We start from the raw sequence: 14,464 nt of genomic DNA, 5'->3' as shown, positions 1-14,464 counted from the left end.
ATCTTTATGAATTACACTAGTGCTCAACAGATTATATATATATATAAAAAAAACAATTCTGTATCCATATCAGAAGAACAGACCATCAAATTAATGGCTCAAAAATCAAGAGATAAAATTTGTTATTGTGATTGATATTACAGATAATGACATATCTATTTTCATGATCTGTTATCACAGTTGAAATGCAAGGCACTTTAACGAGAGATCTCTCAAGAGTAAGGTAAACACCCACTGAAGCACACTACATAAGAAGTGTCCTCTCTCTTTCTGCCAGTGTTCTATAGTTACTGTTCTAGCAGATTGATTAAAAGTAATTGGTGACTGTTAGTTTCTCCTGCGTGTCATTGCATCTTGGGATTTTGCTCTAGGGCTTTCATCACGGTCCAGGGTACTCGAAAACTGCAGCTGCTCCCATTCCAGTCCCAATGCACATGGACACCACGCCATAACCTCTGCAACAAAAAAACATTAGAAATGGGAACAGGGATTGTCGTCTTTTTTGTTGCGGTATTATAGTTACTAATAGTTAATCTGTATTAAGGCCCTATGATTTCCACAGTGTGGAAAACGTAGATGGAACCACGAATACAGTCATAATGTAGTCATTTTACGAGTAAAAAATGGGATTTGAAAAAAAAAAAATTACAGAAAACATAGGACCCCACTGTATGCTGTTTTATGTCCGCTCACCTCTTGCGTCTGCGTTTGAGCTCATTGAGCAAAGTCACGACCTGTCGAGCACCAGTGCATCCCAGTGGATGACCAAGAGCAATGGCCCCTCCATTAGGATTCACTTTCTCCATAGGAATGCCCAGCTTTTCCACACAGTACACAGCCTAGAATAATTGTGAAAGTTGCTGATATTAATACAAGGAAAATACTGGAAAAACTGGTGGTAATCCAAAAAAAAAATGGATCAGTCACCTGACTGGCAAATGCTTCGTTGATCTCAAACACATCAATATCATCCACAGTTAGTCCTGCACAAGCAAATGCAATAACACGGCTCGATTCCTATCAATTTTTCAAGCATGATTACTAGTATATAAATGGCTCAAATGAACGTAGAGGTACTGTAAGAGCAGCTGTACTCTCACCAGCCTGGTTTAGGGCTTCTGGGATAGCATAGGCTGGGCCGATGCCCATTACGTCTGGTGGAACACCCACCACAGCACTCGCCCTAAGCACCCCAAAAACAGGAAGTCCCAGTATCTCCACCGTAGATCTCCGCCCAATGAGCACTGCCGCAGCACCGTCACTCACCTGACTGGCATTACCTGCAATGGGAATGAAAGAATTGAGTAATGGAATTTACCATCCTCTTTTTTTTTTTCTTCACAAAAATACAGCATGCAAACCAGCTGTGGTGCTGCCGGTTTCCTTGAATGCTGGTCGTAGTTTGGCAAGGCCTTCTAAGGTAGTCCCAGGGCGGATCCCATCATCCTTTGTGACAGTAATCCTGCGCTCAGTGCCATTTTCTTCCACAAATTTAGTAGTGACTGGTGTGATCTCTTGATCAAATAAGCCCTTTTTCTGCGCCATGGCTGCCCTAGTGTTATAAAAGTCCACAAACAATTGGTACTTTAATAGAGTTGCTTTTGAGTGCATGTTTTTTTAAACCATTCATAAACATCATGGGAGCGCCTACTTTTGTTGGGAACTGAGTGCAAAGCTGTCCTGTTTTTCTCTAGTGATGCCATACCTCTCGGCAACATTCTCTGAGGTTATTCTGAAAGGAAACATACCGAAAACAGAGGAAATAATGTTTTTTTTTAAAAACGTAAATATTAAAACACATGATAAAAGAATAACATCTATACCCCATGGGAATGATGCAGTCACTGGCTTTCTCATTGTCCATCAGTCGGGGGCTGATGTCTCCTGGGTCCTCTTGCAAACGAAGGGACATGCTCTCCACACTGTCATAAAAGAGCAAGAAGAAAGAGGTGAGTTAAACAATTCTGATTTAATCATTTAAAGACATGAACTACCAGTCTAAAGTTAAATCTTTGTGAAATAAGAAAAAACACAATGGTTAATACTATGGTATGATCAACAATTATAAATGTGGCATACTAACCCACAGGCAAGTCCCAGGTCATACGAACCTCCTCTGATTCCACCTTAAAATGTGTAAAAAAAAGTCTGTTTTAACTGTAATCTTGTATTTTCTTTTGCTGCAGCCAAAAATGTGCCATTTTACTGCTTAAATATAATTCTTACCCGCAACATTAAAAAGGGCCTGTAGTCCAGAAGAGCACTGCCTGTTTACAGAGTAAACCGGTAAAGATTCTGGGAAGCCACTGAAAGTTGAACAAACTTGAATTTTACAGTCAATTCATATGTTTAGCAATATCTTGATTTATTAGGAATTCTTTGCTCATTTTACCTTAAAAATTGACCGATTCGAGCCATAAGTGCTCCTGCCCCTGGTTGTAGAACATTACCTGAAAAACAGCAGTCAGTAAGTGTAAGTTACTCTTCATATATGATGTAGTGTTTTGTTCAGACTGGCTGTCATCTGACTTACCAACACAAACATCCCCTAGTAAAGAGGGTTGCAGTCCCACATCCTTAAGAACTGCACTCATCACTGCACTGAGAAGCTCATCTGGGGTAGTGTCCTAAAATGTAGAAATATTATATATGTAGAAGCACTTTAATAGAGAATGCAGTGAGTGTCACTGTCAAGCAGTCATGCAGGCCCACCTTAAAAGATCCTCTCTTCGCCCGGCCGATGGCTGTTCGGAGCCCATGAACCACAATGATATCATTTGGATCAGCAGCTGATGCGTTGCACTGCCTCATTCCAACGCGTTTATTTGACGACACATGTCCCGACAAAACTTGCACTCTGTGCATTTTTAATGACGAAAATAAAAGGATTTTTAGGATAAAAGGACGTTTATTGAGATGTACACATACGGCAAACAGTCACTAATGTGTGAACTATGCTCTACATTTCTGATTACAGAATGTTTCCTGGTGAACCTTGCTTCTCTGGTCACACTGTTTATCATTGGCTAGTGCCTTCTGACGTCATCGTGTGGGATTATGGGGGATGAAGTACACAGCCATCTATCTATCTATCTATCTATCTATCTATCTATCTATCTATCTATCTATCTATCTATCTATCTATCTATCTATCTATCTATCTATCTATCTATCTATCTATCTATATATCTGTCTCACTGTAAAAAAATATTTTCAAGATTTGTTATCACAACATTTTTTCTTTTGTCAAATCAACTTAAATTATTTATTTAGTTCAGATAACTTATTATTTTGAGTTTCTGATGATTAAATCAATTTCCTTCATTGTATTAACTCTGTTTATCTATCTATCTATCTATCTATCTATCTATCTATCTATCTATCTATCTATCTATCTATCTATCTATCTATCTATCTATCTATCTATCTATCTATATCTATCTATCTATCTATATAATTGTAGTAAAAGTATTTTAAATTTACTTTTCTACTTTTAATGCCTAAAATTAGTTAATTTTTTATGTGTTCTACCTGTTTGCAACCATCTAAATGTTTATAGGCTAATAAGCTTAATATGCAAAATTCACCTTTACATGGCGTTTAAACATAAATGTGTGTCAGCAGTGTGTGTACACAACCACCCTATAATGGTAAAAATCCACCCACTCCTCTTTTTTTAATTACCATAAGCAATAAGCAAAGCAAGCCTTTTGCAGATCCTAGCAATGTCATGTCACATGTAGGCCCCACTAACAACTGCTGACAGGCTCTGCCCTATTACAGAACACCCCGAGTGAGCTGTACAGTCTGCCTTGAGCATTTAACAGAAATGTATCCTTAATAGCTACTAAAGTTATTCAATCAAGAGCAGTGAGTTATTTTCTATGTTTCTTTTGTTTGATTCATATTAACAACATAGCAGTAGGTAGACCTACTGTATATTATGCTGCTTTCACTTTAATAAACAGATCTACACATGCAATTTCTTTACTTGCTGTTTACGTTCACAGACATAAGAAACCGACTGTTTATGGGAACTTTGTTTAACATAACCTTGTGAGTACAGTGTAGGTTACTTGACAGTTTAAGTGCAATAAGATGTAAAGGTGAACATAGTTATTCTGGGGACATGCTGTTCTGTGCATGTCATGTGTGTGCTCAGAAAATCAGAAGTTTTGACTGATATGGCTTTAAAACACATGCAAATAATAAACTTTCATGATACTGAATTTCTGCAATGTCATGCGAGCGATAGAAATTATGGTATCCGAGGCACGGGCTGTCAATAAGGCTCTGCTCTCTTCTGGATAGGGAGGTGGGGAGCAGCCATATTGTTTTACCTTCCACTCAAAAATGGGTATTTACAACATGGTATAGTAAATTAAGTATTTAAACTGAAACTTCACAGACACATTCTGGGGACACATGAGACTTATATTACATCTTGTAAAAAGGGCGTAGTTCCCTTTAAACGTGGAAAATCACATAAATCAGGGTTTTAAACTTTTTCGACATGCCACATATGTTTGACATATTTTCAGATCTCATACAATTATTCTAAAATTAGTCGAAAATAAGGCTAGGCCTACTGTTATTTTATAGTAGCCTATTGATGTTTCCAATATTTTAGATCGAACTCCTAAATCATGATTAACATTATCTGCAACTACTTTTACCGCCCACTTGTTGAAAAAGGAAAAGTAAAAGATCTTTATTTTTTAGGAGTTTCAGGCCTATTATTTTACACATTTCGACAGTTCGTAAACGATTTTAAGTACAGTCGGCAGAGGGCGCCACAATCTCGTGCAGCGGCAGCGAGACTGAAGCACGCGCGTCATCGCTTCCTGACTGAGGCTGACATTACTCTCACTCGACTCGCTCCTCTGTGGAAAAACTCGGCGTCAGTCAATGTTTGCGGAGAGGAAACTTTCTTCCTTTGACGGCGCGCAGTCGACGAGATTTGCAGCTTTCCCGAGCACAAACCGCTCGCTCCGTCTGTTTGGATTACTGGCATCTGCGACTCCAAAAAAACATAAACCGGAAAGATTTTCGGAAGGTGGATTTGTGAGGTTCCCCTCAATTTGCGCGTGACAACTGTATATTCAAGTGCGCGCGGCTTCCGGATATATCACTGTTTTTACTGTATCTTTCGGACAAGAGCTCAGTTTGCGGAATTTTCCTCTTCACTGCTTTTAAACCCAGAAAACTGCTCGCTTTGAAACGCAGGTTGGTTTAATTTGTCTTAAGTGTCAGCTCCAGTATGAAGATACGCACGTAAGGTGAGTTCTTTGTAGAATAATAATGACTGCATTTATATTAATGGTGGTGTGCAAAGATTTGCTACAGAGAGTCAAATGCAATGTGTTAGTCATACATTAGGCATTAGACACCAGTTCAAAAACTAGGCTAACTTACTACTATTAAAGAAACGTATTCTGAGTTTTGTTTAGGCAGAACTTTACCACTGTGAGTTACGAATAGCGGCTACATATAATTTAGGCTATATGACATTTGTTAACGTGACCTCCTGAACCTATTTGCATAACACTGTATAGCGTTATTAAAACTCTTAAAATATTTGTTTCTATGTGTGTTTAATAGGCCCTGTAGTCTATAGGGAATCAGACTATTTTTTCTTGAAATCTCAGAATAATAACGTCTTAATATATGTTGGGTTTTGGCTATGAAAAAGTAACAGGGTTGACCGTTTTACTCCTCATCTAGCTACAAGATGTTTATTAAAAATAATTTGATATATATATAGATAGATAGATAGATAGATAGATAGATAGATAGATAGATATCTCAGTAATAATTTGTTTATTTAATGGTAACAGAGTTGACTGATTTTTGACAAATTATAATAAAACAAATTAGAATGGAAAGTGTATTTGATGTTCTTAAGAGCATTCATTTTGGAATTTATGGAATTTAACATTGTTTTTAAAAAGGGGGAATAACCTTAGTACACAAGTAGCAGTGTTGACTGTTTAAGATCTCCTCTTACTGACAAACTTGGATAATAAAATGAAATGATTTTAAAATAAGACCTTGAAGAGAACGGATAAAGGGGAGTTATGATGTCAATCTTTTTTTTACAGTCTATGATGTCAACATGGTGGATGGATAACCTAGTACACAACATAACTTTGTAATGTCAACTAAAGCCTGAAATTATATATTGAGTACTAGTTTTGTTTTCTTTTTTGCAATCAAATTGTGCATAAACCCTTGATAAAATAAGACATTATATAAAGTTAATATTATATAATAATTATATTAACAAGGGGCACAAAACGCACCCCTTTCATGGAATGACAAAGTTATAGCTGGTTCAACTATAGTTAAATATATCTAAAGCCATATATAATACTGATATCAATAGGGATGCTAATGTAGACATACAGATGCTATATTATAGTAGGAGATCAATGAAATGTGCTGGCCTGCTTTTTTCTTCTTGCACTCTTCCTTAAAGTCACTCTGAAATACTTGAGTTTACATTTGTATACTAAAGATCCCCCTATGATTATGATAATGAGTCATTGAATATTTTTGCAATGTGCACATTCTGTCTCAGCCAAGCCTGTGTTTAAGAATGTTTCTCATGGCATGAGGAAGAAATCTAGATGAACTTTGCCTTCATTGCAATGTTGACTGAGTTTTTGTTTTAAACTAAGAAACAAACCTAGTCTTACTGAGTCATAATACTCACCTAAACTCAGGTGCAGTGATCCACATACGTACATAGCCTAGCCTATTACTGATATCACGTTTGCTGGAGATACATTCCATAGAAATGCAAGATGAGTTGGATGGGATCATCTGAGTTAACTGACCTTAAAGTTTATCATCTTTAGACAGGCCTGCTGCACTCTCTCGTTGCCAAATCTCAGGGTTCATGTTTATACGCTCTGGTTTAGGAGCATCTGGACAGGATATTGAATTCGCCCTCCCTAGTAATGCAAGAAAAAATGATTAGTCTGTCAGTTTGATCATTAGACCCCTAAAGATTCAAGTATTCAGAAAATGTGTTCACTTGCCATCACACACAAGTCTTCTTCATGTCCAATGGAAGATCTGTCCAGCGCAGACAGGAATATTTCGAGGTAGATATGTTGGCTTAATTTCACCCTGACTCATATTTTTGGGAATCCCTAAAGGACTATTTTGGCAGAGAGACGTTGAAACCTGTGTGTGATGAATGACCTCCTTAGATTAGGATGTCGGATAAACGTGGTATTTTATCCTGTTCCCGTCTGTTTCATGGCTGTAAGTCAAAGTGTTGTCTGGTCAGCCACAGATCTTCATGATGGATCATTAGTTTTGGGCCTAATCTTGGCGCTAGCCGACTAGACACAGAGGAAATCACAGCGGTGTTATCACTTGCTTGAGTGATTGGACACGCACACGCCAAAGAGCCAAGGGCCAGGGGTCAGTGTGATTTGAGCGGCTCCTGCGGGCTCTTTCTCTAAAGCTGTGGAAAGAACAGAGTTGGTGCTTCTCCTCGAGTTCAATTTTGATAAAGAAAGAAAATCTGTCTGAGTGTAAGGCATCAAAGTGTCTAAATTTGGGTCAGGGTTTTCCAGTTCAGAACTGGTCTATTATCCGTAAAGTGTTCATCGAAGATACCATCCAGTTAGTGTGTTAATTAGAAATAGTTTTCTTGGATAGCGATAACACAAGTTGCATTCGAGGGTTTCTTATCTGCTGTAACTTCATCCCGTTAAGCACTTTGGTAGTTCCCTGTTTTAATGAGATGAGGAAGCCCTTTAATTAGGTCCTGTGTGTGTCTGACAAATTGAAGTGCAGGTGAATTGCCCTTATCAGAATGAGTGGGAGAAGCACTTACCAAGATTTGAGATTGAACTATATTGTATTATGACCAACACAACACAGATTATTTAGACTTTTATTTTCTCCAAAATATTGTCTTTATTCAGATTATTATTTTGCGTAGTTGTCCAGTAACCAGTTTTATTCTATTTCTGCTTTTTAACATTTTTTAAAATAATTAACAATAATTAATAATTGTAATGAAAACATGATTTTTGTTTTTTAATAACTTATTATATATATGTATATATATATATATATATATATATATATATATACTTATTATATTATATTTAAAATAAGAATGTATTCGAATTTTTTTTTACATTTTTATATCTACTTTTATATTTTTATATAAGTACATTTTTATTCACAATACATATCGTTTCAAAGCAGCTTTGCAGAAATGCATAGTTACTGTTTTTATATTATCGTAATGCATATTTGTACACATTTAGCAGTTTATAGATGAGCATCATGATAGTTTGCATATGTTGATGATATAACAATCAAATAATTTTCTTTAGAATTTTTTTTATCGCTTTATGTAGGTGCACGGTGTATGCCGATAGCGCTCTGTAAATTTTTATGGTGGATTTTATTATTATTGAAATATGTTGCTTGAGGTTTACATATAATGTTAATGTTTTTTATTCAAAAAAACAAATGTAAAATGCAGAAAAATTATTATTTTCAACCCTCCCTCTGACCCTCTGTCTGAAATGATCCGTTCCTTTAAGGCTTGTTAGTAAAAGGCCACTGTTATGATTGGATGACATCATCCGTATAAAACCATTGTGATTTGTGATGTAACTGCTGTCAGATACAATACTGCTGTTAATTAGCAGCTTCATCGTTTAACAAAAGTTTCCAAATCTCTATTACAATGTGCCTCATTTACCAAATAAAATGCTCCGAACAAACATATAATCGTCCGACGTGATCCGGGACACCATTAAAATAAACTATCCACTTGTTTCCGGCACTACATCCTTCTGAAGTACAGGGTCGCAAACAAACAAGCTGTTTAAATTGGAACAATATTTCAATCTTTTTCACTCAAAGCGAACATTATTTCACTCTTTCATTTGTCCTGTTGTCGACAGACTCAAGTGTGTTAATTATGTCAGAAACTGAACGGACCTGTGAATGCTATGTATATTTGTTTAAAATGAGAGAGGCCTTTAAACATATGAAACTTGCAGGATGTTTTAATGGTATAAAGACCTCTTATGTGTCAAAAGAGCTGTATAGTAGTTGCAAAAGTAATCAAAAATCACCATGATGCAAGGGTGTTGCTCTGCTGTTTCTAGGTGTTCTGAGTGGCTTTTTAGTACATTGCTATGTGATTGCTATGTGTTCAAAATGATCCTATCTCCTCCAAGTCTATGATAATCTGGTTCCTAGCAGTTGTTCAGGTCTAATGAAATTCAACATGCTTCTCCTTAAAGGAGAACTCCGATGCAAAATGAACCTTTGGTCTAATAAATCTTCGGTAACTTGTCGAACATTCTCTGAGATTTGATTTTTATGATAATCGAATGTAAAGAGTTTTATTTAAGTTTAATGCTAGACTAGTATATGGGGGCATATAATAAGTAAAAAGAAATCGCTAGTTAATACCACTAACAAGGCTCAAGATGGCCCCACACTAACACAGTAACATAATGAGGGTCCCTGCATGCAAAACGAAGCATTGAGAACTTTGTAAGTGTACAGACCTTTTAATAAGAAGATACTTTATAAAGACAGTCCACTTTGTGTATACAGGCAGGAGAAAACCGTCTCGACAAGTCGAACCACGAATGCTGTTCATACAGTTCAGAAGTTCGCTGAACTTCATTCAGTTGAGTTCAGCTCACTTGGCACGTCTTTCGTGATTTGACTTTTTCCAAAGATGGCTCCTGCTGTGTATACACGAAGTGAACTGTCTTTATAAAGTATCTTCTTATTAAATGGTCTGGACACTTACAAAGTTCTTCAATTTTTAGTTTTGCATGCAGGGACCCTCATTATGTTACTGTGTTAGTGGGGCTATTTTGAGCCTTGTTAGTAGTATTAACTAGCGATTTATTTTTACTTAATAAATGCCCCCATATACTAGCGTTATACACTAAACGGTTTTTAGAGATTACATTTTTTACATTTGATTATCATGAAAACAAATCTCAGAGAACGGTTAACTAGGTACCAAATTTTTATTTGACCAAACAAAGGTTCATTTTGCGCCGGAGTTCACCTTTAACAAGCCACACGATTTGAGGTATCATTGATGTTGGTATAGCATAAATGATTCTGGATGCGTGATGTGTTAAAAACCCCAACCCTTTAAGTAAATACAATAGTAGTGATGCTTGGCTTTTAAAGTTCCATTTTATATAAGAGATCACTGTAATCACCCTGAATGCTGTGTGTTATTTTTGTTCAGTGTCATGTGTAACTTGGGCAGTTTAGTTTGATCTAACAGCAGTTATGTCGTATAGTTATTGACTCGCAGTGAAAACCTCTAAAGCGGCAATCACCTCCAAAAGCGAGTGATACATGTCAGATCCCCTTTTTAACCTGTCATGAGCAGCGCTGCAACCTAAAGGGGTCTCACTGCAGGCACGGTGAAGGGTAATAATTGAAATTCCACAGACGTTCAGAGCAGATTTCTGCTGTTGTAATGATTTCAGCTGCCCTGGAGACATCTGCTACCATATATTAACACAAATGAGCAGAAAAACAAAAAAATCGTGTGCATGTGCGCGGGTGTTTGTGAGTGAGAGGCGGTATACGATGATAACTACGTATTGTGCAGATGGTGCTTGTTTTCTGTGTCTCAAAATATATATTCATTGTGTGAAAATAATCAATGATTGCCGTAGGACAACAATTCCATCATGGTGCCTTTTTGTGAGCTGAGCTCGCTGTGTCTAATTTAATTTTTCAGGTTGGCCTCTATTACATGCAGTTGGTCAGTCCTAGGTCTTTTTTTAGGGGGCATAAAACTAATTTGACCAATACTGTAATGAAGAAAAAGGCCTCACTAAAAGAATAAAGTTCTTGAGAAGGAAACCTTATTAGGTAGTAACTTTTTAAAGTAAGTTTTTCATTTGTTGTTTCTTAGAAAAAAATATTTTGACGAAACTGCTTATTGATATTTGAAATGTTTTGCGCACCAAAATCAAGGTCAAGTGATGCAACCAACACACAGAAAAACAGAAGATGATATCATAGTGAGAATCTAAAAATGACTGTCAATATCATTACGTCTTTGAAAACATCAATAGAATTTACCTTTTATGGCAAGGCAAGGTTATTTCAGGCTGTTAAAATGTCTTGTGGTTAGTGCTGTGACTGTCAATCGATTCAATTTGTAAAATTTTATAATTTCACATTGAAATGTATAAACAGCGTATATTTTAAATATTTGCTTAATGGCATCTCTTTACGAAGTTCTATGAATGATGGCCAGTATCACTGATACCAGCCCATTCTCACACCCAAGGCGTCACTTAACTGACGCCTTGGGAAGCATTTGGACATGCTTCAATATCTGACGCTTTAGGCGCCCTTAAGCGTCAGTAAGATGACGCCCTAGGATCGCGTGTACCCTACCCCCACCCCACACCTAAACCTAACCGCGTCCTCTAACAGACGCTTTCCTTTAGCGTCAGTTAGATGACGCCGTAGGATCGCGTCATGTAAGTGACGCTAAAGGGCGCCTAAAACGTCAAATATTGAAGCATGGTCAAAGGTGACGCCTTGGGGTGAGAATGCGTTGCTGATACCAATACAGCTACTGATAAAAAAAATATTTTTTCTCATTTTATTATAGCCATTCAACAAAACAGTATTATTGAGAGCCTTCATTTTTAAACTTTTAATAGGACTTAAAAATAGCAGCAGGTTTATTAGGCTTTTGTCAATTTAAGACCTGATGCGAATCTGGTCTCTTAATGGTAATTTAAGACATTTTAACTCCTTTAAGACTGTTCTTGAGAGGATACTCGCCAATAACGGGTTTTTCAACATACTTTTGTCTGTTTCTGTCCATTCAAGCAAGAATTAGAATGAATGACGAGATGCCCAATATTCAACCTGAAAATAGTCATATAACCATTGCAATAACTCCGAAGCTATTCAGTTAAGGAAAAAAAAAAAAAAAAAAAAAAAACTGCATAGTGCTGCTTTAATGGATTATTCATGTTTTTTTTTCCAAATACTTTTTACCTTGAAAAATAAAAACTTAAAATAGTTATTAAGATGTGTTCAAAGTTTGAATTAAATCTGATTTGACTTTTTACTTAATGGTTACACCACTTTTTTTAGAGTTAATACTTGTAAACATTTTTTGAAAATTGGATAAAAGTCTTTCAAAGGTATATGAAACCCAAATAATTACTATAAAAACATAATGCTTTTTATATTCTTATTTATAATTGACCCATGTGTATTTGCTTGCCTATTGTATATCTGTGGCGAGCAGGACGAGGCTCAGCGACGTGAGAGCGGGGCAAGGCCGGTGGCGTGAGTGGTAATGAGCGACACCTTTGAGACGTACCGATCTCGCATCTCTCACGGAGGAGCGGAAGCATAAAGGAGGAGCGACGACAGTGCAGAGAGAGAGGATCAGGCCTTATTTTACTTTGTGTGTCCCTGAGGGGCGGCTGGCTTTACTTTCATTTTGTATTTGTTTATTTTATTATTAAATTCTTGAATGTTCGCCGGTTCCCACCTCCTACTTCCCATAACAGCAAACCCTGTTACAATATCACTTTGTTCCTTTAGCTGCATGACAGTCATCCTGCTACTTTGAAATGGATGTAAACTTTGACTCGGGTCTATCTGCCTTTTTGTGCCCTAGAGATATGGTTCCAGACCGAGGTGTGTATATTGGCAAGGAAACTATACTGCAGAATGTATTGTCTGCTAAGGGAGTGTGTTGTTGAAGTCTGTGTGTCAGTGGGTTTATACGTGTGTCGTGTGTGAGTGTGTATGCAGGCAAGCTGGTGCACCTCACCCGTGAAAAAAAACCTAATGCAGAAAAGTAGATTAGGAGCTCAAAGTGTGAGATTGGCTTGGCTTTATACAAGTAAGTCTCTCCTCGGCGGTCCCAAGGAGGGATTGGCTTTAGCAAAGCTGATGTTGTGTCATTTCCCAGAAAAGCTGCCGCCACAACCTGTGAGTCACTGAGTTGCTGACAAAAGAGGACCGTTGTCCTTGTTGATGAGAGCTGACCTGTTTGGTTTACTCATTGCAGGAACTGCGATTCTAACCACACTTGCAAGGGCAACAAATGAAGAAAACTCTAGCCTTTTGATAGCCTTTTCATTTAGATCATGTGTGTGGGTGTTTCGATGGTGAGAAAGGTCTAGCACTCATTTTACTTATTGATGATCATAAAGGTTATTTTATTAGTCAACCTTTTAGTCAATTATGTGTTGCCCTCTTCATTGCTTTATTCTTTGGCAAAGCAATGTTGATGTTCTATTCCATCCATTTCCTCTTCAATGCTGAATTGCATTGAATAGCAGGATCCCTTTTAGTCACACTTCTAATTTTCTTATACTAATTGTTATATCAAAACTCTGGACCATACCGATAAACTGTTAATTATTTAACTTATAAATGGCTTTTAAATAGGGATCACAACCCTATGCAATGCATATTAATTACTTAATAATACTAAAGATTTCTTTAATAATACTTTGTGAAATTACTAGTGTTTTTAAAGCTTGCAGAGTTAAATATCCACTTTTGGCTGATACCAATAAAAAATAAAATCAGCTAATATCAAACATGGTTGAATTGCAAAAGTTTGGGGTCATAAGATTTTAAGAAATAAGAATAATGATCAATTTTGACAGTAAAGACTTAAAAAATGCTGTTTCTATTCATCAAAGAAAAAAGGTATCATGGTTTCCAAAAAAGTATTAAGCAGCCAAGTTATTTTCAACATCATAATGATAAAAAGCTCAGGATATTAGAGTAATTTCTAAAGGATCATGTGAAGCTGAAGACTGCAGTTATAGCTATACCTGATCGAATTTAACACATATTAAAATATAAAACAGTTATTTACACTATAAACTGTTATTGTACTAATATTTCCCAATATTGCTGTTTTTTTACTGAATTGTACTGTAAATATAGCCCTAGTGAGCAGAAGAGAGACCGCCCAGCCTTGCTCCATATTAACTCTGTAAGAAGATGATTATTGCCATTCACCATCACATGGGCCACAAAATTACTAGTATTGAGTTTCGCTGTGCCATTCCTAACCCTTTTACCAATAGATGCAGTTTCACATTAGTGCTGCTTATGTGTTCAGTTACAATCAATGACTTTTTTTCTGCTCAACACTGTGAAAGGGAAAAGCTTTCCACAATTCATTAAGAGCTGCAGCTGGAGAGCCGTCACCAGAATTCATGGAAAAGCGGGAAATACCCTACAATCCAGCTCACCTTGACTTGACTTTGTTTAGAGGGGTGATGTAATATGTTGAAAAGAATGTACCATGGAGGCTGACTTTATTCCTGCCAAATATCCACCCTTGAAGATAGCGGTGAATGTCAGATGACCTAAATCTGTTACATTAATGATAGTCACTAAACTGAACTAATTTAACATGCTTATTTTCCCA

The 14,464-nt window shown here is 36.8% G+C and overlaps 2 protein-coding genes across 3 annotated transcripts in view; one reads left to right on the top strand and one right to left on the bottom strand.

Moving 5' to 3' along the window:
* Positions 1–90: 90 nt before the first annotated feature.
* Positions 91–3,002, bottom strand: acaa1 (acetyl-CoA acyltransferase 1). The gene is made up of 12 exons (XM_039666942.2): positions 2,713–3,002; positions 2,534–2,627; positions 2,393–2,450; positions 2,227–2,306; positions 2,084–2,126; positions 1,824–1,922; positions 1,652–1,732; positions 1,362–1,552; positions 1,101–1,280; positions 928–983; positions 694–839; positions 91–455 (listed from the first exon to the last, which is right to left on the bottom strand). The coding sequence occupies exons 1-12, from the start codon at positions 2,863–2,865 to the stop codon at positions 380–382; spliced, it is 1,257 nt and encodes a 418-aa protein (XP_039522876.2). The 5' UTR covers positions 2,866–3,002; the 3' UTR covers positions 91–379.
* Positions 3,003–4,811: 1,809 nt separating this feature from the next.
* map3k22 (mitogen-activated protein kinase kinase kinase 22) overlaps positions 4,812–14,464 on the top strand; it is a 58,296-nt gene continuing 48,643 nt past the window's right edge. For both annotated transcript variants that reach the window (XM_039666939.2, XM_089125550.1), the window contains exon 1: positions 4,812–5,279. The gene's annotated coding sequence lies outside the window, so the exon portion shown is untranslated. The remainder of the gene's footprint in view (positions 5,280–14,464) is intronic.

This window comes from Pimephales promelas, chromosome 22 (assembly GCF_988280905.1).
Source record: "Pimephales promelas chromosome 22, fPimPro1.hap1.1, whole genome shotgun sequence".
Classification (NCBI taxonomy): domain Eukaryota; kingdom Metazoa; phylum Chordata; class Actinopteri; order Cypriniformes; family Leuciscidae; genus Pimephales; species Pimephales promelas.
Note: the sequence above shows the minus strand (reverse complement) of the source record. Positions and strands in the feature narration are given on the sequence as shown.

Excerpts from the sequence above, each read along its gene's own strand:
- acaa1 (XM_039666942.2), bottom strand. The coding sequence starts at position 2,865 with ATGCACAGAGTGCAAGTTTTGTCGGGACATGTGTCGTCAAATAAACGC. Across the intron at positions 1,553-1,651 it reads GCACTCAGTTCCCAACAAAA|GGCAGCCATGGCGCAGAAAA; the intron begins GTAGGCGCTCCC and ends TTATAACACTAG. Across the intron at positions 456-693 it reads CTCAAACGCAGACGCAAGAG|AGGTTATGGCGTGGTGTCCA; the intron begins GTGAGCGGACAT and ends TTTTTGTTGCAG.